This window comes from Antechinus flavipes, chromosome 4, assembly GCF_016432865.1.
Source record: "Antechinus flavipes isolate AdamAnt ecotype Samford, QLD, Australia chromosome 4, AdamAnt_v2, whole genome shotgun sequence".
NCBI classification, from domain to species: Eukaryota; Metazoa; Chordata; class Mammalia; order Dasyuromorphia; family Dasyuridae; genus Antechinus; species Antechinus flavipes.
The window spans coordinates 115,977,312-116,001,078 of NC_067401.1; the positions used below are offsets into that span (position 1 = coordinate 115,977,312).

Here is a 23,767-nt window from a genome sequence, read left to right on the forward strand (position 1 = left end):
CCCAAGGTAAAAACTCACTGAAAATTAAAATGTACCAAAGAGAAGCCCACAGCTCTATGAAACAACAAGAAATACTAAAATAATCTATTTAAAAAATGGAAAAATATAATGTATCTCATAACAAAAACAACATATCTAGAAAACAGATCAAGGAAAATAAAATTAAGAATCATTGGACTATCTGAAATCCATGATCTAAAAAAGAGCATATACATTATATTTCAAGAAATCTTCAACAAAAACTGTAGATATTAGCGCCAGAGGATAAGGCAAGAATGGAAGGAATCACCTCCTGAAAGAAGCTCTAAAATAAACACTCCTATAAATAGTATAGTCAAAATCAGAAAAATATTGCATGAAACTAGAAAAAAGAATTCAGTTACTGAAGAGCCACAGTCAGATTCACACATGATTTAACAGCCACTACTAGAAAAGAGCAAAGAACTTAGAAGAATGTAAGAAGGAAAATATAGGCTTAGAAACAAGAATAATTTTTTCTAGCAGGGGCACTTCAAGGGATGGAGGGGAGAGGGGGTGAATTTTAATGCAATGAAAGATTTTTAAACATTCCTGATGAAAAGTCAAGAGGTTGAGTAGAAAGTTCACACACAAAGTTAAAAGAAACAAAGTAAACAAGAATGGACAAAATAATGGCCTAAAGAAAAATTGCTTATATTTAAATATGAGGAAGTAATGCATGTGTTTCTTCTGAACCCTGTCATCATTAGGAGTGATAGAAGGAGTTTATTTAGACAGAAAACAAACAATAATAAAGATACGGGGAGATAATAAGTGTTCCCTCTGAACCCTGTCATCTTTAGAGGTCGTAGACAGAGAGTCTACTTAGAAAGCCCGTGAATGCTCATTATATTGTGGTGATTTTTTAAAAGAAGAGAGAAAAAGAATACACTAAAATTTTACTTTTCTTTCTTTCTCAATTGTGGAGTGGAGAGGAAAGTCATGTTTTTGCCCATTGAAAAAAAGTAAAATCTGAAATAATAAAAGAGGATTGGCCACTACAGAATGAATTGGGGGGGAAAGGGAGGCTACCATGATTATGAAAACTATATAGTAAGCAGTAAAGGCTTTATGATTTCTTGTCAATGAAAGATATATTCCTATTAATGAAATTATAGATCTTTAGCATTATTATCCATGCCACTTATTTTGGCACTTAATCATATTCTCATTTATATTGGTGCTTTCTTGTGCCTATATCTTGTCATCTCAACTATAAGCTCTTGGGGGCAAGAACAAGCTTTTACTTTTTCCATTCATTTCCTTACTTAGTGAAGTGAGGACACTTAATAAGTCCACATTAAATAGTTACTGGATGAAAGAATTAGAATTTTGTATCAGATTTGGCTGCAAGTGGTCTGTTTGGTGATTTTCTTTTTTTTTTTGGAAAGGCAATTTTGTCATAAATTTTCTTGTAATATAGAATGAAATTGTATTATTTCATTTTTGCTCTATTAAACCTATAACTAAAAGAAAAATCTATTAACATAGAGGAAGACAAGGAAAAGAGAGATGTATACTGTGCTTCAGCCCTGTACAAAAATTAGGAAGAATGCTGCTTTCTTGCTTGGCTGATTTCAGAATAAATAGTTCTTTAATGGATTGGGCTGCCTCAGCATTCTTGATTTAGGATCTGTTGCAGCAAGCAGCAGTTCTGACACCAGTAACATATGTGAAGTAAATTAAATTAAATTGCCTTCCAGGATCCAGCCAGTCCGCTCTGACCCAGTCAGCATGCCAGGGTCGTCTCGTCCCGTCTCTGATCGAAGGGGAGTTTCTACAGTGATCGATGCTGCCTCAGGTAGAAAACCATTCTCTGTGTTTGAGTTGATACCTTGTTAGTTGTGTCCAGTTTTAGCTGTTTTCTGACACAGTGTGATAATGTTTTTCCTTCCCTTTTTTATATTTTAAAATACAACACTCCATCTTTTGTGTATTGCTAAACATTGCCATACATTTAAACATTCTTAAAGTTGGTGAATGCTATGGTGAAGTTGGCACTTGATTAAATGTAATGAACACAATATTGAAGGCTATAATGTTGATGACTTATTTTGCCTTTGATCATTTGAATGAGGATCAGCAGGCTTGACATATAACATAAATACAATATATGGGTTCAATTTACTCAACCTGTTGAGTATCAAAGTGCCTGATCTATGGAACCAGAGAGAGCCCGAATTCTCTAGCTTGAATGCTTTTATTATTGAAAGCATAAAGTTTGGAAATTCATTACCTTAACTATATTCTCTTTTTCAACTTTATTAACTCCCTATAGTATACATCATTAGTGTCTGGGAGCAAGGATTTAGGCCTTTGTAGGTGACATTAGTTAGGTAGAATTTTTCGAGAATGGCTGCTGGAAAAAAAACAGAATTGTATGTTGATTTCAGTAATAGATAGCGTTCTCCTTTCTCCAAATTGAGAGAGTTTTTAACCAAAACAAAACAAAAAACAAGAACCTCAATACTTTATATTCTGGTGCAGATGTGTAGCATCTGAAGACTACCTGAAGCAGGGTTTTTTCAAATAAAATCTCTCACAAATAGAATTATTAAACATACAGCATTAGTCAAACAGTTGAGTCAGAGAGGATTTTAATCTGTAGTGATTTTAGAATCCCTAGCAACTACTGATTGGATTAAAGCTTAAAATGTAAATGAAAATGATAATAGAACCAGATTTTTGAAGTTCACTTTTAAGAGAGTGAGGGGTAGTGGGCTCCTGTTTCTAATTGTGATTTCTATGCTTAGATTCTGAACTTTGAAGGCTATGCGTTTTCCTAGGTTTGTTTATGTTATTTAAGCAGTAAGTCTCGTAATTGCCTTATTTAAGAGCTTTCTCTTCACTTCCTTTATAAATCTTAATTTTGAAGGCTTCAAGTTTGTCTCCTTAGTTGAACTTGGCAACCAGGACTGCCTCCTGGGAACAAGAATACATATACATCTATCTCTGCTTTTCCACTATGGAGTAGGTGTGATATGATTTTTTTTTTTTAAAGATAATCTCTTAGATCATTTCTTGATGTGAATATACTAATGACAGACATCTGCTAGTCTATAAAGTTCTCATTTCCTACTATGCATCTTAGAAATTAGATACTTTAATCTAAAATATTTTATCCCATGTCCGTAAGTTTAATTTGTTGGTATTTCCTACATTTTAAAACAATCAGATTATTAGTATTTTTTAGAGAAAAGTAGCTACTGTGAATAAGCAAGAATATGTCCCTGATATATTTCCATAATGAAGGTAACTACTTCCAGAATTATGTTAAGGTGACATTTCTCATTTATCATCTTAGTACCAACTCTGTTTTAGCTCCTAACCAATTAATTGTAGGTAATATGCAAAGTTTGTAATGAACCTGTTTTGCTTAACTTTTAAGAGAAAGTTTAGTTTTAGATTGACTTTTTCCTGCTTCATACAGTTATGAAAATCAAATGAGGTATTTGTAAGGTGTTAACACATTCTCTGACACATAGTAGGTGCTTAATAAGCTCATATTTTCTTCCTTTCTTCCTTCCTACTATTCCCCCAAAGTATGGTAACAGGGACATTTAGAATATTTCTTTAGATCTCCAATCCTCACCTTAAATGGTCCATCCCTGACATTTAGTTGGTAAAGACTATTTCAGGAGTTGAGCTCCCATCCTTTCTCAAATTCTTTCCAATTAAAGTAGGCAGGCACAGCCATTTCCCCAGTAGGACTGACTGATTTACTTACTTCAAGACAATAAGACACATGTGTGTTAAAGCAAGCTTGGAAAGAGACAAACCAAAAATAAGGGCCTGGACTCTGAAAAAGCCATGGTCTTAGTCGCCTCAGAGGAGGTCTTCTGCATGTTGTGTGGCTGTGGAGCAAATCACATTACACCTGGTTATGAAGTGGATGATTATATTTTATTGTCACCTTTTCAGGCAAAGCTTCATCTAAAAGAGCAAAGTGACTGTAACTGGCTTGGTTTCTCCTGATGATTGTAAGATAGGACGGGTTATTTTCTTTATGAAAACAAGTTTATTGGAAAATACCGTTTTAACTTTTTCCTTTAAAAGGAGACAATAAATTTTTATCACCACTCCTGAAACAGGAAGTCCTTCACTGGGTCTGACCCATGTGTACATTGGAGGCTGCTGGGCTTTATGAAGATTTTTATCTCGCTGTTTGATGGCTGATTGCTCAGAGGTTGGGCTGCTATGGCGCCTCCTCTTATCAGGCAATATCACTTTGTCTTACCTTCAGACAATTTATGAGACCACATTTATTATCTTTTTAATTGTTCTGCTGGCACATTTTAATAGCTTTCAAACATGGTGGGTGACAGCTTTGTGTGTGTGTGTGTGTGTGTGTGTGTGTGTGTGTGTGTGTCCAACCTGGTGGTATAAACCTACTTAATAGGATTACTTTTCAGTCATAGAGACTAAAACCTACTGTCAAGTAGCTCAAAAGACTTTATACTAGGAAATCACAAAATAATTTTTACTTTAGTATTATTTGTATTTAGTACATTATAAGCCCTTAGCCCCTAATTTCCTTTTGGAGACATGTAAGAAAACTACATTTTTGGTGCTGCAAGAAAAAAATCCTTCATTTTCACTAAAAAAATTCCTGAAAATTAAATTTACAACTTGAATTGTGGTTCATTCTTTTCCAGAGACTTTCTTTTGGAAATTAAAATAATAATAATAATAATAGTAATTTTAGTAATCCTAGCAAAGGGTAAATTCTGTACATTAAGAGAAATGTCATATAAGTCTATGACTTATACTTCTTTAGGTTAATATCACCTCTCTGTGTTTTGTGAGATGTGTATAATTTATTTATTTATTTATTTTTTCCTTTTTTTTTTTTTTTTTTTTTTTTTTTTTTTTTTTTTTAGGCAATTGGGGTTAAGTGACTTGCCCAGGGTCACACAGCTAGACAGTGTCTGAGACCAGATTTGAACTCAGGTCCTCCTGACTTCAGGGCTGGTGCTCTATCCACTGCGCCACCTAGCCGCCCCAGATGTGTGTAATTTAGAAAGCAGTACTTGAACACTATTGAAATTTAAAGATTGAGCTATGTTCAGAGAATCACAGAATCTCAGAGTTAAAAGGAAACATAGAGGTCAATTAAAACTAATTGTTATGTTAACAACAGTCCCTTCTATGACATCCCTGTAAAATGGACTTCTAATCTCCTCTTGAAGATTTCCAGTAGTGGAGAATATAGAATAGGGGTTTTTTCCTTAGATACCAATTATCTCTGCTTTCTTGCTACTACTAACACCATGGGTTTTATAGGTATGATTAGTTCTCTTTCCTCTAAGTAGAACCAGACGTGAATGCTGGAAAAAAATAGAACAGTGTGTCAAATTTTAGCAGTAGAGCAAACAAGATAAGTCTAATGTCTTTTTCAACTGAAACATCTTGAGATATTTGAAGACTATTATCATGGTGCCCACTGTGTTTTATCTGGGCTAAAGAAATATAGTTTTTGTAGCACAATCTTGAATTTCCCTAATTTCCTGGTTGCTCTCTTGAATAGTTTCCATTTTATCAAGGGCCATTATAAATACTAATACTTAGAACTAAACAAAATGCTCCAAATGAGGTATAATTGTTCTGTTTGATCTTTTTCCTGATTTGAAAACTACTGTCTGAAAAAGTTTGGGCTTTTGATAATTAAAGAATTCTTTCTTCCTCCTTATGAACCAAAGTAGTATCATTTTGAGTACTATCTCATAAGAACCCATTTAATATATCCAGATATAGGTTACCCAAAAGAGTTTAGGCTTGAGAGAATTTATAAATATTTCCACTCTCACTATTTACTCTCTCTTTGTTTATAGAGAATATTGATAGAAGAAGCGATTTATGCCCCTACTTTGACTAAATACCATAACTCTTTTCTGTATATCCCAAATGTAAAACCACTTGAAAATTTATTCTCATAGTTTATATATTATAGCATGTCATTCAAAATCTATTCCTTTTAAAGGGCAGACTGCTGAGCAGTTAATAGTTGACGTAGTTCTCAAAGGCTTTTTTAAAAAAATTGTTTTTCCCGCTTTAATAACTGAGCATATCATCTTCCAGAGTTGGTAAATCAATGCTTCTGGGGAAGCTTGAAGCTCCTGCTTTTGAATACCCAATGATGTGTCTGAAAAAATGTGGTTGACATTTACCTAAGGACACTTCTCTTGGTTTGTACCTTCACTATAGAGATGTCTTCATGGAGAGCATTAAATCCCAAAGTCGGAAGGGACCTTAGAATACATTTAGTACAACTTCCTTCCCCACAGAGTAATCTCTCTGACAAATGGCCATCTACCTTTTAATTGGACACTTTTAGATCTTTCAAATAATGCTAAAACCATTTTTCTCATTGCATGGGATCTTGTAAGTAACTTGTACACCAAAGTGACATTCTTGAGTCTTTAGGAAAAATACCCACAAAATAAAAGATATCCTATTAATAAAATAAACCATTGATGATAGTATAGGATAGAAATGGAAATGAATACAGCTGTGTCAGACAAATAAAATATGTCTTTAGCTGTCAGACAGATTCTGGCATGATATACTGTATACCGCAGGAATGGAAATGATTTTCTGGTACTTGCTAGAAGTTTTGGGACCTCTTTTATGTATTAAAGTAGACAAAAGAAAAGTAATGATTTTTGAATGAATAAAAATTGATTTCTCCCTTTTTTTAAAACTGTGGACTTAACATTGACAAACACAAATGTTTTCATATACAAGGAAAACGGATTACATATGAAACCACAAATCTCTATTGCACATAGTTTGTTTTTTAGGTAATATGTTAAATTGAATACAGTTTTGTTAATACCATCCCTGCTTGTTTCTCTTCTACCCTAACTTCCATTTTCTCTATTCTGTGAGGTTTTTTTTAATGTTTCAATGATATTATTTTCTTTTTTTCTTTTGATTTATAAATGCTATCCATTCTCTTGCCTTTTTCACAATTATTCATCTCTCTCCACTGTAAAATAAAGCCCTCCTTTGTAACAGATTAGTATTGTCAAGCAAGATTTATCTAAGAATGTATGTTATTTTGAAGCTGTTTTTTTCCTTTAACTTATTGGAATCATTGTATTTGTTCTGGGAACTCTTTACAGTTTTCTTAGGCTCCATTCCTTTTATTATTTCTTACAGCAAAATAATATTCCATTACATTCATGTTCCACAATTTCTTCAACTCTTCCAAAATTCAAGGACTCCCAATTTGTTTCTCATCCTTTTCTATTCTAAAACTGCTGATACGAATATTTCTGTACCTATGATTCTTGTCTTTTCTGTCTTTCATCTCTTCAAGGTACATATGCTTTATAATATCAGTACATTTATGAATGTAGTTTAAAATTACTTTTCATAATAGTGGATTGGTCTAGTTCATTGTCTGTGCCCCAGACAATGAATTGAGATTTTTAGCCCAAGTATTAAAGCTTTAGTGTTCTTGTTAGTATGTAGATGGCAGAGTAGAAAAAGCATTCAGCTGAGCATTTACAACATTCTCCTTCACACAACTTTAAAAGAATGCCTCAAATTGAATTCTGGAGTGGCAGAGCTACCAGTGTCAGAATAAGACAACATAGAAAGTCAGAAAGAGATCTGTGACAGAAAGAGGAGGCTAACCTAGAAACCATGTGGATGAAACACCAGTAGTGGTACTAGGTGATGGAGACAGAAGCAGCAGATGCTTTAGGAGCTCTTAAACCAAAAATGGTATGCTGACTTGCCAAGTGATCAGAAAGATATTACAAGGTACTACTCCTGTGTTAGCAATGGATATTGAAGCAGATGCTACTTGGCAATTCCAATTCTATATATCCAATTCTGGGTTATAACTCATGGGCATGGAAGAGCACTTTTTGTCAAAAAGAGTGGAAGCCCTGAGGGACTGTACCTCTTTGGATCTTAAAGGTTCATAATCCTGAGAAATAATATTTTTCCTCTATCAAAGGAATAGGGGCCTTAAGGAACAGTATTGATTTCAATCTCAAGAAATCAGGAGTCCATCTTGGGATCAAAATGCAAAAATAGGAGAGCAGTGACCACACATTTCACCAGATCATATTATCTTGGAAGCATCAAAAACTTCCAGTGCCCTAAGAACCAGCTCTGAAAACAGTAGAGCAGAAAAAGCCTGAAGCTTGAGTCAGTGCCTCACTCCCCTGTCTCTTCCCTACCCCTCCTTACTAGATAAACAGAGCTCAATTTAACATAAAATTCCAAACCAAGAAATAAAGTGGGAAAATGAACAAAGGAAAAAAAAAAAAAAAAAAGAATGAACATATCCTCTAGTGATAGAGTAGATCAAGACACAAACTCAAAAGACAATAAAGTCAAAATAATTATTAGCTAAGCCTCAGAGAAAAATGAGAATTGGACACAAGCTCAACAAAAATTCCTGAAAGAGCTCAAAAAAGGATTTTCAAAACTGAATAAGGATGCTAGAAGAATAAGTAGATAAAGAAATGAAAGCAAAGGAAGAAAATCATATAAAGATAACAGCTTGGAAAAGAGGCACCAAAAAAAAAAAAAAAAGACTAAAGAAAATAAGACCTTTAAAAACATTGACCAGGGGGTAGAACCCAGATGACAGAGTAAAGGCGGGAATTCACCTAACTTCTCCCCCAAACTGCTCCAAATTCCTTTAAATAATGACTCTTAAAAAACACATTGGCCAAATATAGAAAAAGTGGTACAAAAATTCATTCATAAAAATAAAGTCTTAAAATGTAGAATTGGTCAAATGGAAAAAGAAGTACAAAAACTCAATGAAAAAAAGTAATAGCAAGAAACAATAAAAGGGGGATGAGTGAATATATATATAAAAAGGGAAGGCAGATAAAAGAAAAGAGTAGTCATAAGCAAAACAGACTTGAGAGGAGGGACAGGATAAAAATAGAGAGGGATAAACAAGGGGAAAAAAGAAGATGGAGAGAAGCACACTAATCATAACTGTGAATTTAAATGGGATGAATTCATTTACAAAATGGAAGCTGATAGCAGAATGGATTAGTAATTGGAATCCAACATTGTTCACAAGAAACACACTTGAAATAGAAATGCAGAATTACACTAAGGAACTGGAACAGGATCTATTATGCATTAGCAGAAGTAAGAAAGGCAGGAGTAGCAATCATGATATCAAGACAAAATAAAACAAAAATAATTAAAAGGGATAAGCAGGGAAACTACAACTTGCTAAAAAGAACCATAGACAATAAAGTAATATCAATACTAAATATATATGCACCAAATGGCACAGCATTCAGATTCTTAAAGGAAAAGTTAAATGAAAAATTGTATGAGGAAATAGTAAATTACACTAGTGGAGGACTACAACTCTCTTCTGTCAGAGTTAGATAAATCTAACCATAAAATAAACAAGAAGGAAATCAAAGAGATGAATAAGAAAAATTATATATGACAGACCTCAAGAAAATGGAATGGGTACAGGAAGGAATATACATTTTTTTCAGCTGTACATGGTAAATTCACAAAAATTGATGACATTATGGCATAAAAAGCTTAGCAGCAGATACAGAAGAGCAGAAATATTTAGTGTACCTCTTTTAGACTACAATGCAGTAAAAATTGCACTTTATAAAGGACTGTGGAAGTATAGATTAAAAGTTCATGGAAAACTAAACTATCTGATTCTAAAGAATAAATGGCTCAGAGAACAAATCATAAAAATAATAATTTCATTAAAGAAATTAGCAATAAAACAACATTCCAAAATTTATGAGATGCAGCCAAAAAAGTACTTGGGGGAAATATTATATCTCTAAATGCACATATCAGTAAAAGAAAGATTCAATCAATGAATTGAACATGCAACTTTAAAAAAAACCACAACCTAGAAAAAGAAAAAATTAAAAATCTCCAATTAGAGAAATGGGAAAATCCTGAAAATCAAAGGAAAGAGTAATAAAATTGAAAGTAAAAAACAAAAACAAAAACAACCATTCAACTAATAAAACTAGAAAATGGTTTTGTAGGGGGTGGGGGAACCACCAATAAAATAAATAAACTTTTTTTTTTAAGATTTTTTAAAAAGAAGTAAGAAACCAAATTACCAGTCCCAAAAATGAAAAGGATGAATATACCACCAATGAAGATGAAATTAAAGAAATTATTAGGAGTTATTTTGCCCAGTTATATACCAATAAAACTGTCTAGATGAAATGGGAAGTTTTTCCCATATTAACAAAAAAGAAAATAAAATATTTACATAATCCTATTTTGAAAAAAGAAATTGAACAAGCCAGCAATAAGCTGCCTTTTAAAAAAAAGTTCCTAGAACCAGATGAATTTGCAGGTAAATTCTTCCAAATACTTAAGGAACTATTTATCTGAAACTATTTGAAAAATAGCTAAAGAAAGAATCTTACCAGATTTTTTCTGTGACACAAAAATGGTTTGGTATCTAAACCAAGGAAAGCAAAAACAGAGAAAGAAATATTTATTCCAATTTTTTTTCTTTTTCTTTTTTAAAAATTTATTTATTTATTTTATTATAGCTTTTTATTTACAAGAAAATGCATGGGTAATTTTTCAGCATTGACCCTTGCAAAACCTTCTGTTCCAATCTTTCCCCTCCTTCTCCCTACCTTTTTCCCCAGATGGCAGATAGACCAATACATGTTAAATATGTTAAAGTATATATTAAATACAATATATGTATACATATCCATATAGTTATTTTGCTGCACAAGAAAAATCTAGTCCCATTTTCTTAATGAATATCAGTACAAAAGTTTTAGTTAAGACATTGCAAGGAGATTACATTAATATACCCCAAAGATCCTATGCTATGATCCGATGGGATTTTTATCAGGGATGCTGGATTAGTTCAATATTAGAAAAATTGACCATGCTAATAAAAACAACAAGAAAAGAAATTGTATGATTTTAACAGTAAATGTGAAAAATAAGCATTTGATATAGTCAACATACCTTCCAATTAAAAACACTAGAAATCATGGGAATTCACTGAACCTTTTTTTTTTTTTTTAATTTTTATTTAATAATTACTTTATATTGACAGAATCCATGCCAGGGTAATTTTTTTACAACATTATCCCTTGCACTCGTTTCTGTTCCGATTTTTCCCCTCCTTCCCTCCACCCCTTCCCCTAGATGGCAAGCAGTCCTATGTATGTTGGATATGTTGCAGTATATCCTAGATACAATATATGTTTGCAGAACCAAACAGTTCTCTTGTTGCACAGGGAGAATTGGATTCAGAAGGTATAAATAACCCGGGAAGAAAAACAAAAATGCAGGTAGTTCACATTCGTTTCCCAGTGTTCTTTCTTTGGGTGTCGCTGCTTCTGTCCGTCATTTACCAATTGAAATTCAGTTAGGTCTCTTTGTCAAAGAAATCCACTTCCATCAAAATATGTCCTCATACAATATCGTTGTCGAAGTGTATAATGATCTCCTGGTTCTGCTCATTTCACTTAGCATCAGTTCATGTAAGTCTCGCCAGTCCTCTCTGTATTCATCCTGTTGGTCATTTCTTACAGAACAATAATATTCCATAACATTCATATACCACAATTTACCCAGCCATTCTCCAATTGATGGGCATCCATTCAATTTCCAGTTTCTAGCCACTACAAATAGGGCTGCTACAAACATTTTGGCACATACAGGTCCCTTTCCCTTCTTTAGTATTTCTTTGGGATATAAGCCCAATAGAAACACTGCTGGATCAAAGGGTATGCACAATTTGATAACTTTTGGGGCATAATTCCAGATTGCTCTCCAGAATGGTTGGATTCATTCACAACTCCACCAACAATGCATCAGTGTCCCAGTTTTCCCGCATCCCCTCCAACATTCATCATTATTTTTTCCTGTCATCTTAGCCAATCTGACAGGTGTGTAGTGGTATCTCAGAGTTGTCTTAATTTGCATTTCTCTGATCAATAGTGATTTGGAACACTCTTTCATATGAGTGGTAATAGTTTCAATTTCATCCTCTGAAAATTGTCTGTTCATATCCTTTGACCATTTATCAATTGGAGAATGGCTTGATTTCTTATAAATTAGAATCAGTTCTCTATATATTTTGGAAATGAGGCCTTTATCAGAACCTTTAACTGTGAAGATGTTTTCCCAGTTTGTTGCTTCCCTTCTAATCTTGTCTGCATTAGTTTTATTTGTACAAAGGCTTTTTAATTTGATATAATCAAAATTTTCTATTTTGTGATCAGTGATGGTCTCTAGTTCATCTTTGGTCACAAATTTCTTTCTCCTCCACAAGTCTGAGAGATAAACTATCCTATGTTCCTCTAATTTATTTATAATCTCGTTCTTTATGCCTAGGTCATAGACCCATTTTGATCTTATCTTGGTATATGGTGTTAAGTGTGGGTCCATGCCTAATTTCTGCCATACTAATTTCCAATTATCCCAGCAGTTTTTATCAAATAATGAATTCTTTTCCCAGAAGTTAGGGTCTTTGGGTTTGTCAAACACTAGATTGCTATAGTTGACTATTCTGTCTTGTGAACCTAACCTTTTCCACTGATCCACTAATCTGTTTTTTAGCCAATACCAAATGGCACTGAACCTTTTTTTTAAAACAATAAGTAGTATCTATCTAAAATTACAAGCAAATATTATCTTTAATATGGATAAACTTGAAGCCTTCTCAGTGAGATCAGGGGTGAAGCAAAATGGTTTCAGAAAAATCCTGGAAAGACTTATGTGAACTGTTGCAAAGTGAAGTAACCAGAATCAGCAGTACATTTTATATAGTCACAGCAATATTGTAGGGTGATCAATTGTGATCTACTCTGATCAAGACTGTGACTCAAGATAATTCCAAAGGATCCGTGTTGTCAAAGAGACAACTGATTAATTTTGAATGTAGATTAAATTACCTTTTTTTAACTGTATTTTTATTGTCTTATTTTGTATTTTCTTTTGCAATATGGCTAGTATGTAAATAGGTTTTACATGACTTCACATGTTTAATCAATATCAAATTGCTTGCCTTCTCAAGGAGGGAAGGTAAGAATTTGGAACTTAAATTTAAAAAAACAATTGTGGAAAAAATTTTTACAGATAATCAAGAAATATTTAATAAAATAAATTGAATAGCTTAAAAAATTAATGCTGTCTGGAGGGAGTGGGGGATGGACTATGTAGTAGAAGCCATTCCAGAGATCAGGAACATGAGAAACAGGCCTGCTTTTGCTCATAATGAAAGAGATCTGTTTCCTGGAATTTATGCAGAGTCAGCAATACGGTTTCACTTCTTTGTCACCTGAAAAGCATCTGTTGACAGACTTCGTGACCCTATTGGAAACCACTATGCTTGCCTCCAGACTGAGCTCGGCCTTCTCCATTTTCCTTGGGTCTCTCTTTCTCTTTCCTCCCCTCTTTTTCCTTCCAGAGGGATGTTAGGTTTTTAGATTGATGGTAGAAGATCAAAGGCAAGATAGCAGAAAGCCAAATTTTATCCTTGTGGTGATTTTCTTCTTTAAAATATAAGATGGTTCTCTCTGGGAGCAGGTTTCTTGGGGAGGTTTTCTGGAGGCAGCCTTAGTATCAGTTCAGATCAATAATTACCCCAAAATGCAGCCATGTGATAAAAGTTCAGATTTTTTATTGTCTCCAATATAGCCCGGTTAGCTTAGAGGCCTTTCTCTCTGCTTGGTTCCAAGAGCTCCCTTGGAATGTCTTCAAATCCAAAGGTTTGTCCTTCAGTCCTCCAGCCAACAAGTGGAAATATTGGAATGAATCTCTCTTGCCTCGGAGAGAGGGCTTCTGGTGTAATTCAGCTGAAATCTGTCCAAGAGCCTCTGTCTGTTTCTTTTATACGAGAGAGGGGAATTGTGGGATACGAGAGAGAGGGATTATGGGTTTTCTCCCAGAGTGCTTTCTGGCCCTAAGAACTTCAAGGGAGGTGTGAATTCACAAAGTTACATAGTTAACTTTGTGAATCTCTCATACTTGTGAACTCCAATGAGTAAAGGTGTAAACACAAGCCTTGTATTAATTAGTTCTACTTAGTACCTTGTTTCAGGTTCTGGCCCAAAACATCAACTCTAATGAGTTAGCAGTTTGTAAAGATTCCAACATATCCTAGTTCAGTTACAAGGGGAAATCACCATTAATTTTTGAGGTAAAAGGAGATGGGAGAGGCAGAGGATGTTTCTCAATTGAGAAGCCTTTGTTGTAAAGACAGGTTATTTCTTTGGTCCCCACCTCAGCTGAAAACATATATGTGATTTCTACATTTCAAGAGTGGAAGTTTCTTTGTGTGTCTTCTGCTTTCAGCTTTTCCTCATCATCTCTGGGGAAAATAATGAGGGTCTTCTAAATGGCATTCTTGAGCATAAGAGCTACTCTGCAAGGGCAGGTGAAAGTCCAGGGTTAGCATCTTTCTCTTTCTGAGCTCTACTCCATAGACCTCAAGTCAAGGCATGTCTGTTTATATAGCTTGAGTCAGGGGGAGACCAGAGGAGGCAGTTATTAGAGTTTGTTTGAGTCTGATCCGGGAAATCCATTTGTCTTAGTGACTTATGTGTCAAATTGTTAGCGCCACAGTGTTTTAAATTGTGTCCCGGAGCCCCAGTGAACTGTAGAACTATAGGTGCAATCTGTAAGCTGAGAAATAAATAGCTTCTTTCCATTGAATGTGCAGTCTTTGTGTATTTCCCCTGAGCCTTACAAAAGTGAACCCCATCTCTTCACCCAGAGAGATATTGTTGAGATATCACCCTGGATATTGTTGAGAACTGTCAGACCAGACTCAAAGCAAATAATCAGTGCAGAACTGGTTCTCTCTGTTTAGGGACTTTGGCAATGGTCTCATAGTGGGAAGAACACCTATAATATCCTGGAGACTTAGATTCCAGTCCCAGTTTTTCTCACTAATTCATTGTATGATCCTGAATAAGTTCCTTCATATTTTTGCTCCTCCATTTTCTAATCAGTAAAATGGAAGGTTAATATAAGTCAGTATTAAAGTTACTTCCACATATCTAATACATAATAGCCACTTAATAAAGAACTATTTATTCATTGTTTTTTTTGTTCTTTACTTTAAATATTCCCTTTCATTGCCTTTGCAAGACTGTAGTATTAGTCTGTCCTGCATGATCCTGAGTTCTTGAAGCCTAAACCAGCAGAAACCAAATTCTCTTAGGACTTATCAATCCAGAAAGACTTTAAGCATCTGTCATTTCTATCCTTCATCCAATGGACAAGTATTTTCTAAGCACCTACTATGTGCAAAACACTGTGTTTGTTTTATGCTGGGATTACAAAGACAAAAATGAGACAGTACCTGATCCCAGGAGGTGAAATTCTATTCTGTTATACTTACAGCCTTGCTAAGCTCTTCAAGATTTCAAATCAGAAGACTACCCATTAAGGAATAAGGCTTTTTACTAAGGAATGGAAGATTTGAGATCTGAGTCAGTGTATGGATTGTACATCCTGAGATAACCACAGAGCCTTGAAATATATTGAAGTCCAATTTCTTTGTCACATTCACATTTGGAGTAAAGCAAAGTTTTTATCATCTAAAGGTCCGATAAAATCTCTCTGTCAGGCAGATTGCTCTGAACCCCATTTGGGAGCTATCATGGTATTAGGAGATCATTTCCAAGTAGTTCATAACTATTATGGGAATCTTTAGGACTCTTCAGAAAAACAAGCAAACAAACACATTTTATGTCCATGCTATAAATGGTTAATTAACATTACCTAGAACCATTGCACCTTGCATGATGGTGTGTTCTTAATAAATATTCATTTAGTCATTCAATAAACTTGTAATAAACATCTATGTATCAGGCTATTTGTTAAATTGAAGGGGGAACCCCCAAAGGGGGAAAAATAATACCCTTCCCCTCAAGAGGCTTACATTCTACTGGGGAGAAATAGCATGTGCTTAGATAAGAAATTTATACAAAATACATACAAAATGATATCTTGGGGAGGAATGAAGGTAAACAGGAGGATATATCAGGATAGACTCCTTGAGGAAATAGTGCTTAAATTGAGATCTTTGAAAGGAGCAAGAAATCTCTGAAGTAGAAAATGAAGAGAAGAAGCCTTCTGTGCCTTGGGAGCAGCCTGTGCAAAGGTACAAGCTTTGAAGGCGGAAAAGTATGTATAGTAAACAACAATCAGATTAATTTGGCCAGAGTAGAGCAAGCATATAAGGGAATATCATATTAAATAAGCCTGGAAAGGTAGGCTGAAGCCAGATTATAAAGAAAGGGTTTTAAATGCCAAATGGAAGAATTTATGCCTAGAGGCAAGAGAGAGTCACTGGAGCTTCTTATGCAGGAAGGTGACATGATCAAATCTGTGCTTTAGGAATATTACTTTGGCATTTGTGGTGGATAAATTGGAGAGGAGAAGAACTGGAAGGTTGAGTCTTGGTTTCACCTCAGCTGAGAATAAAAACTGGGACACTTGGCTCCTAGCCATTTTTTCTTAAAATACATTATTATAGTGACACCTCAGAAAGCCCAAACCTCTTTCTACCCCATGTGATCAAATATTCATTCTGAAGCTGTCTACTAAAAAGTTCTACGTGGGAGTAGCTGAGAAAGATCAGCTATTCAGGTAGTGAAGATGTGTGAATGCAGCTGACATATGAAGTCTCTTGCTCTGTGAATTCCCAGCCTGTCCTTATTGCCGTAGGCAACAACTGACAGGTCTGAGCCATCATTGGTTTCCCATTTCTGGCGTTGATAGGACATAAGAACTCTTGGCGTCACAGATACTTAAAAGCTGTCTCTGCTTGAATGGAGTCAGGCAGTGCTGCAGGGTCCTTGTTGCACAAAGATGTAATCAATATGGTTTGGAGCCCTTGACCTAAGTCCGTAATTACCTGGACAATATAAAGGTAGTTTGTTGTTACACAGTATACTCCCATTCAGGATTTCTGGTGCTAAGCTGTAAATATGGCAAGGGAAGGTTTTGGCCCTCCATCTATTTTTCAGAGTAATCTAGAAAATATAATAGTAACATAAAAGGCAATGCTTATGGGACTAGAACCAGTGTGTCATTAAAGGTTGGAGTTTTAGTCTCAACTTGATAGCTGAACTTGAAAAAGAAATTTTGTGCCTTCTAGTTTATGGTAGTAATTTTTTTCATTCCAAAACAGGACTTCTTTTTTTTTTTAATATTTTAATTAGAATAATATTTATTGATCAGTTATTATACAGCAAGGTTCTATGCTATGACTTTTTTTTTTTAAATAACTTTTTATTGACAGAACCCATGCCAGGGTAATTTTTTACAGCATTATCCCTTGCACTCACTTCTGTTCTGATTTTTCCCCTCCCTCCCTTTACCCCCTCCCCAGATGGCAAGCAGTCCTTTACATGTTAAATAGGTTACATTACATCCTAGATACAATATATGTGTGCAGAACCGAACAGTTCTCTTGTTGCACAGGGAGAATTGGATTCAGAAGGTATAAATAATCCGGGAAGAAAAACAAAAATGCAAGCAGTTTATATTCATTTCCCAGTGTTCTTTCTTTGGGTGTAGCTGCTTCTGTTCATCCTTGATCAATTGAAACTGAGTTAGGTCTCTTTATCGAAGAGATCCACTTCCATCAGAATACATCCTCAAACAGTATCGTTGTTGAGGTTCTGCTCATTAACAGGTCTTATTCTTGGAATGTAAGATTTGTTTGGCTGTTCCCTTTATTGGGCTCAGTATCTGGACTTAAAAGGAGTCTATAAAAGTCTAATATGTTTGACTTTGGGACTTCCTTGGAGCTGACTTTCTTAGATTTTCCTACTCTCCTATAGTGAACCTATAGACTGTATGATACACTACAAAAGGAATTTGGTAAACAGATCTTTTCTATTCCACTGGGAGAAAAATCAACAGGAGACAGTTCTCTGTTTTCTTGTCTATTTATTTAAACAGCAACAACAACAGCTTGCCCTGAGTCACAAGTTATAGCAGTGTAGTTTAGGTATATTGATGCATAATGTCCAGGTTGCCTTGCCTCCTGGCTCTGGGGTTTGAGAAACCATAAATGACCTGAAGCTCTCAATGGAATCCTAGTATTCCATCACTGCTTGGAAGTAAAATCTTGGTGCTTTTGTGCTTTATCAGATAGCTCAAGTTGCCATTGAGCTATCTGGTGAAGGAATACAGAATGGTTTGGGGAGGAAGGAGTGTGAATAATTAACTATATAAATAATATCTGAAGAAATATAGAACAAACAAAATCTGACTCCAAAAGCAACATAAAATGATTTCTGTACTCAGAAATAACTACCATGTCTTTAGATAAACCTGAAAAACCTAGGTTATAGTTTGCAATCCTTTCTGATCTATAGATGGTACTTTTTTGACTTGTGAGTACTGCTTCTGCTTGTATTGTTAAATTCATAGCATCCAATTTAAGTATTTGTTACTCTGGAAAAGTTAGCTTGCCTCCAACACTTTTCAGTGCCATTTTTTCTTTCATGTAGAATGATCCTTAAAACACAACTCTTGTGTGGAGTAGACAACATGAATGAAGAGATTGCTGCTTTTAACCAAAATTCCATTTTTATTTTCTAGAGCTAGCCTCTGACATGGTTTGTTTCCTATTGAATAATTTCATGATATAAAAAGAACAGAGTACTTTGATTCCCAGAAACCCAGTGTTCTACAATCTATTATCAAGGGTTGACTGGTGTGGCTTTTGCCATTTTAGGTAGTTTGCCCATTGTATCAGGCCCCAAGGAAAATGCCAGTTTGGGATATGCTGTGGTTGTTTGTTTGTTTGTTTTAATAATGTAGTTATCTTTTGCATGAGACTGAGCTGTAGGAATAAGTTTGAGTCTGGAATGAATTTTGTTACTTTAAGCCAAAAATTCTCATTGGAGGAATGCCAAGAAGTTGGTAATGTCAGTCCAGTTTAGTGGCCTATCTTTCTTACACACAGAGTAGCCTTGTGGGACATGGTAAGGCTGGTTTTTATTGAATGTCGGTCTAAACCTTAAAGGTAGCACATTTTCCTTTGCTGGACCAAGCAAATCAGAAAGACCACAGCTATTTTGTAAAGGCTCAGTGTTAAAATTGTAGAGTTTAAATTGTAGAGAACTCTGAGGGCTGTACTTAGGACTGGAATTGGGCTTCTCTGGGTTAGTAATCTTTTCACAAGACTAGATTATAAGGTTTTAAAGACAGAATGATTTGCTAGTTGGGACTGGAAAAGTTTTTGTTTCTTTTATCTTCCTGTTTCCTTTAGGCTAGGGAAAACAATAAGCTTTCCCACTGACCCCTCTGGTAGTCTTTAAACCATTCCACACAACCTTGATCCTTGTCCAAATGAGACTCCCTCCCATGGCTGTAGGAATGGCTTATACCTAGTCTGAAAGGGCCTACCCAAAAGACTACTGATTTCAGTCTCCTAAACAGCCAGATTTCCCCAGCTGTACAAAGCCAAATCCAGTCTCCCAACTTGACAGCTAACTACTATCTTGAGGCAAAAAACAGCAGAACGTAAAGGGAGTGTGACTATGTAATAGTGAAAACGGTAAGAAAAAGGTGTAGATAGACCCGGTAGGAGGCCCGGGTGAGTGTTGTCCCATTACAAGAATTGTGACCTAGCCTGGGGGAATTAAGGGAAGAAAGGATTGAGGGAAGGCAGATTGAAATAGACACAACCAACTATGTGCCATGAAACTCACACCAGGCAAATATAATGATGCGATCCTCTTGTTGAACTTCTTAACTCCCCCAAGGGTATCTCCTCTTCAGCCTCAGATAAAAAGAGGCAGGCTTGAGCATCTGTCCTGGTCTCAACAGCTGCGACCAACATGACAAGCAGAAGGAAACATCCCAGGTCAGGATGAAATGGACCATATGTCTCCCAGTACCCAGAGAAACCAGAGCCATGTCCTGACGGCTGTGCGTGGTTCAGCATCAGAGAACGCACAGGGCTTGTTTCCATTCTTGTTTCCATTCTAGCTGATCATTTTCTTTTCACACTTTGAGGCAGTATTGACTTTTTAATGTGCTCTCAGTGTGCACATTTGCTTTTTAATTCAGGGGAAGAGGTTGAAGAAAAACAACTGAACTTTCTAAGAAAGAACCCAAGATAGGAGCTACGTTGGGCTGTGACCAGCAGCCCCATTTGGGAAAGCCCAATCCGCTATGGATCTTACAAGAAATTGTAACATCTCTTCCTTGGGAACTAATCCAGTTACACTGGAGTCCACCAGATGGGAATCTTAATATACCATGGTCCATCCATTCGGATTAGATTGGCTCCAGGAGTCAAGCCTGATTGAATTGGATCCCATGGGAAATGGAGATGAACTAAAGGTATGTACAGTATTCTTATCAGATCTGAATGGTGATCTGGACTGTGAGGAACAGGAATAAGAGACAAAACCCTTCGTCTGCTTCCATTTTGATATGGCCTTCTCTGTCACTTGACCAAAATGGAAAAATAGAATGAAGCCCAATTTGATAGGGTTTTCTTAAGAGCAAGTAGAGCTGAACCATCTAAAACTGATATGTTTCCTGCTTATAAAATTTCTGAAATGTTTCTCCTCCTACCCTCATCTTCAAAATAGGCTGATTCAAAATTAACTTCTACTACACTTTGCTTTTTAATAACTCAGAGTTCATTCTCAAAATAGGGCAAGTTGAATTGTATTGCAACAAGTTGCCATATAAAGATGGCATAGAACTGGTAGGCTGCTATGTCCATCAGATGAATAGTTAGAAAAGTGCAAAATCAGGAGTTTATGCAACCTAAAGTTGGAAGGAGGAACTATGGAGCTGTTCTGCTCAGGTTACACACAGTATGTGCCCTGTTAATTCCCAAAATGTTCTTTTTTGACTTGGTCTCATTTTCTGTACTGATCATTTGTACAGATGAATAGGACTGCTAAGCTCTCTGAGTCTCAGTTTCTTAATCTGTAAGATAGGTATAACAAATATTTCAATACCTACTTCACATGGTTGTTGTGAAGATAGTTGTAAACCTAAAGGTAGTATACAAAAGTATTGATATTTTTGTTGTAAATTATCTCAGTTCCTTTCCTTGGCCTACTTGTATTATTTTAAAAATACTTTTCATGTAATAATAATTTTAAATTTGTTATTTTTATTTTTATAGACTAGTCCACTCTGTGTCACTTAGACTAGAGAAGTGTAGGGGCTACTCATGGACTTAGTCCCATTTTGATTTGCATTGGAGAGAGAGCTGCTCTGTTTTCAACCTAGGCCAGTTCACCTTTCTAAGGCACCCACCTATCCCTACCTCTCCAGGTACTCATCATATTAATGTGTAATTTTGACACATGATCAGCTTAGAACTTCCAAGCATAGAAGATCTGCCAGCTTCAGCCTTCATGGTAGTAAAGATTCCAGATGGATGCCACATGTGCCCAGTTCTTTTTTAATTTTTTCAAGAAACTTTCTCTGACTAGTTGGAAGAGAGAGTGACCATTTTGAGCTTCTTTACATCTAAATATGCAGTTCCTGGTATTTCCCTTTCACCTTTACTATATATTATTGACTATCACACAGTATCACAAAAGGTAGAAAATGCTTGTTCCTTGACCTTCTATTTAAAGGGACATTGACAAACTTGCTTATGGTCAAAGGATTGGATTCACAGCTCACCTGGGCATCATAGCAGCTCTGCTGCTGTTGCTGACTCTGAAAGTCCTTACCTCTTAAACATCACACATTTATTTTCAGCTGGGAAAGCCACTATCAATTCAGATAATGGTTTCTCCAGCTGAAAAAGGCTTTGCTCTAACGGATGGTGATTGCCCAAGGTCACACGTATTTTCCATCTACTTGTGGGGGAAAATGTAAACAGTAGGAGATTGGTACATCAGTGGTTGAAACCCACACTTTAAGTACAGTTTTTTTTTTTGATTTGTGTGCAGAGTGATTGTATTTCCTTTAGACATTTTAGTAATTGCTTTTTCAAAGCGTGAATTAAAGCTTAAAACTAAGCTGGAAACATGCTGATTCTAATTGGACCTGACACCTTGATCTTCTATCATGGAGCAGCATATGAGTTGGGATTCCCAATGGGCCCTTGTACAATACAATATTTATTACTGTAAAGATCTAAAAGCTCTTAGCCACTGTGCAACTTACAAGATCCCAAAATCCCATCTTTTTGACTTCTGTTTTCACATGTTAAGAAGATTCTGCTTTGTTTTGCACAATATAGTCAGAAGTTGATTGTTTAGATTCTAAAATAATTATTTCTGTGATATTTATTTGGTTTTTCTTTCCACTTAATGTTCTGACCCAAAAGAAACTATTTCTGATGGGTAGATTGGAAAAATAAGAGAAGTTCTGGGTTCAGATAGATTCTTTTACAGTTCAGCAGTATCAGGATAATTTTGGTCAGGTCTTTTATATGCCTCAGATTTTTTATTGATTATGAAGTCATGAATAATTGTGTTCTCTAAATACCTTTTAAAATAGCAAAATAAAATTGAGTTTGATGTCTCCTTTGATTGACCCATAGAGTCATAACTTTAGAGCTGAAAGTGACCTTAAGAGTTCATCTAGTCCAAACCCTTCTTATAAGGAAACAGACCCAGGGAGAACTTTTTCTTCAATAGAAATGACCATTCTGGACCCTATCTTAGGGCCCCTTTCTTCAAAAGGGGAATCCTTTATATCATAATTTTTTTTTTTTATCAGACACATGTGTGATAAGAAAAAGGGGATAAACTGTATTCTGATGGAAGTGGATTTCTTTGACAAAGAGACCTAACTGAAAAATGGGATAAATCATGTGTATGCAGGTGTGTGTAAAATAAGAGACAACAAATGGGGAAAGTTGCATTAGTATCACACTGAGATATTGGAGATGGGGAGGGGGGAAAGACACAAGAGGCATGTCCCCAACATGTAATATAGATCTTCTGTGAATAGTTTTCAGGGAAAAAATGAATAAGAATTGTACACTATAAGGAATTCATGAAAGTTTTTCAGTTTTCTTGGAGATATAAGTATCTTTATCATAAAATTAGACCATACATGAGAAAAATTGATCCTAATATTTAGACCACAATTTTTTTTCTTTCTTTATTCAGTTCTGTTAATTATTCCTCATCCATGCCTCAGTTTTCTCCTCAATAAAATGGGAATGCTAACATTTTTAGAATAGGGAAGGATTAAGAAGTTTGACTTGAGAAAGACTACAGAACATGAACCATGAATCTTGTGTCGTCAAGGGTTTTCAATTCACAGCTTTGTAATGTTTTTATAAAAGACTTCTTTTTAGGAGAAGAAACATGCCTGGGGACAGTGCCCCATTAGACCTGATTGGTTGCACACTGAAAAAAACAGAAGTAATGGCAAGAAAGATTGTCTTCATCTTCAGGGCATCTGATAACTACCTGTTGACAGGCCATGAGTCTCTAGAATGTTCTCACAATTGAAGTTGTTTCTCCAGAGATTTCAAAAAAAGAGAATTCAGTTCATAATGGATGAAATCCTGATAGGATCGATGATTTTTAAAATTCCTTTGAAATAGAAGGAACTCAAAATTCCAAACATGGCATCCATATCACTCCTAATAAAGAAGGACAGACATTTCTGGGAAGCCTGGAATGGGGAACTACAGGTTTGGAGTTTTGAAGGTAGCACTTGATTGAAAATCTGGAATACTTTGCTATAGTCTTAACTTTTCTACTTAAATGACTGTGCATGATCAAGATCCTTCACCTGGCGCCTCTTCTCTCTGTTAAATGAA

The 23,767-nt window shown here is 35.4% G+C and overlaps 1 protein-coding gene across 6 annotated transcripts in view; it reads left to right on the forward strand.

Moving 5' to 3' along the window:
* Window positions 1–23,767, forward strand: part of BCAS3 (BCAS3 microtubule associated cell migration factor) — a 787,317-nt gene that overhangs the window by 442,591 nt on the left and 320,959 nt on the right. For all 6 annotated transcript variants that reach the window (XM_051994106.1, XM_051994105.1, XM_051994107.1 and 3 more), the window contains one exon: window positions 1,722–1,819. In XM_051994106.1, the coding sequence (XP_051850066.1) occupies window positions 1,722–1,819 (98 nt within the window). The remainder of the gene's footprint in view (window positions 1–1,721; window positions 1,820–23,767) is intronic.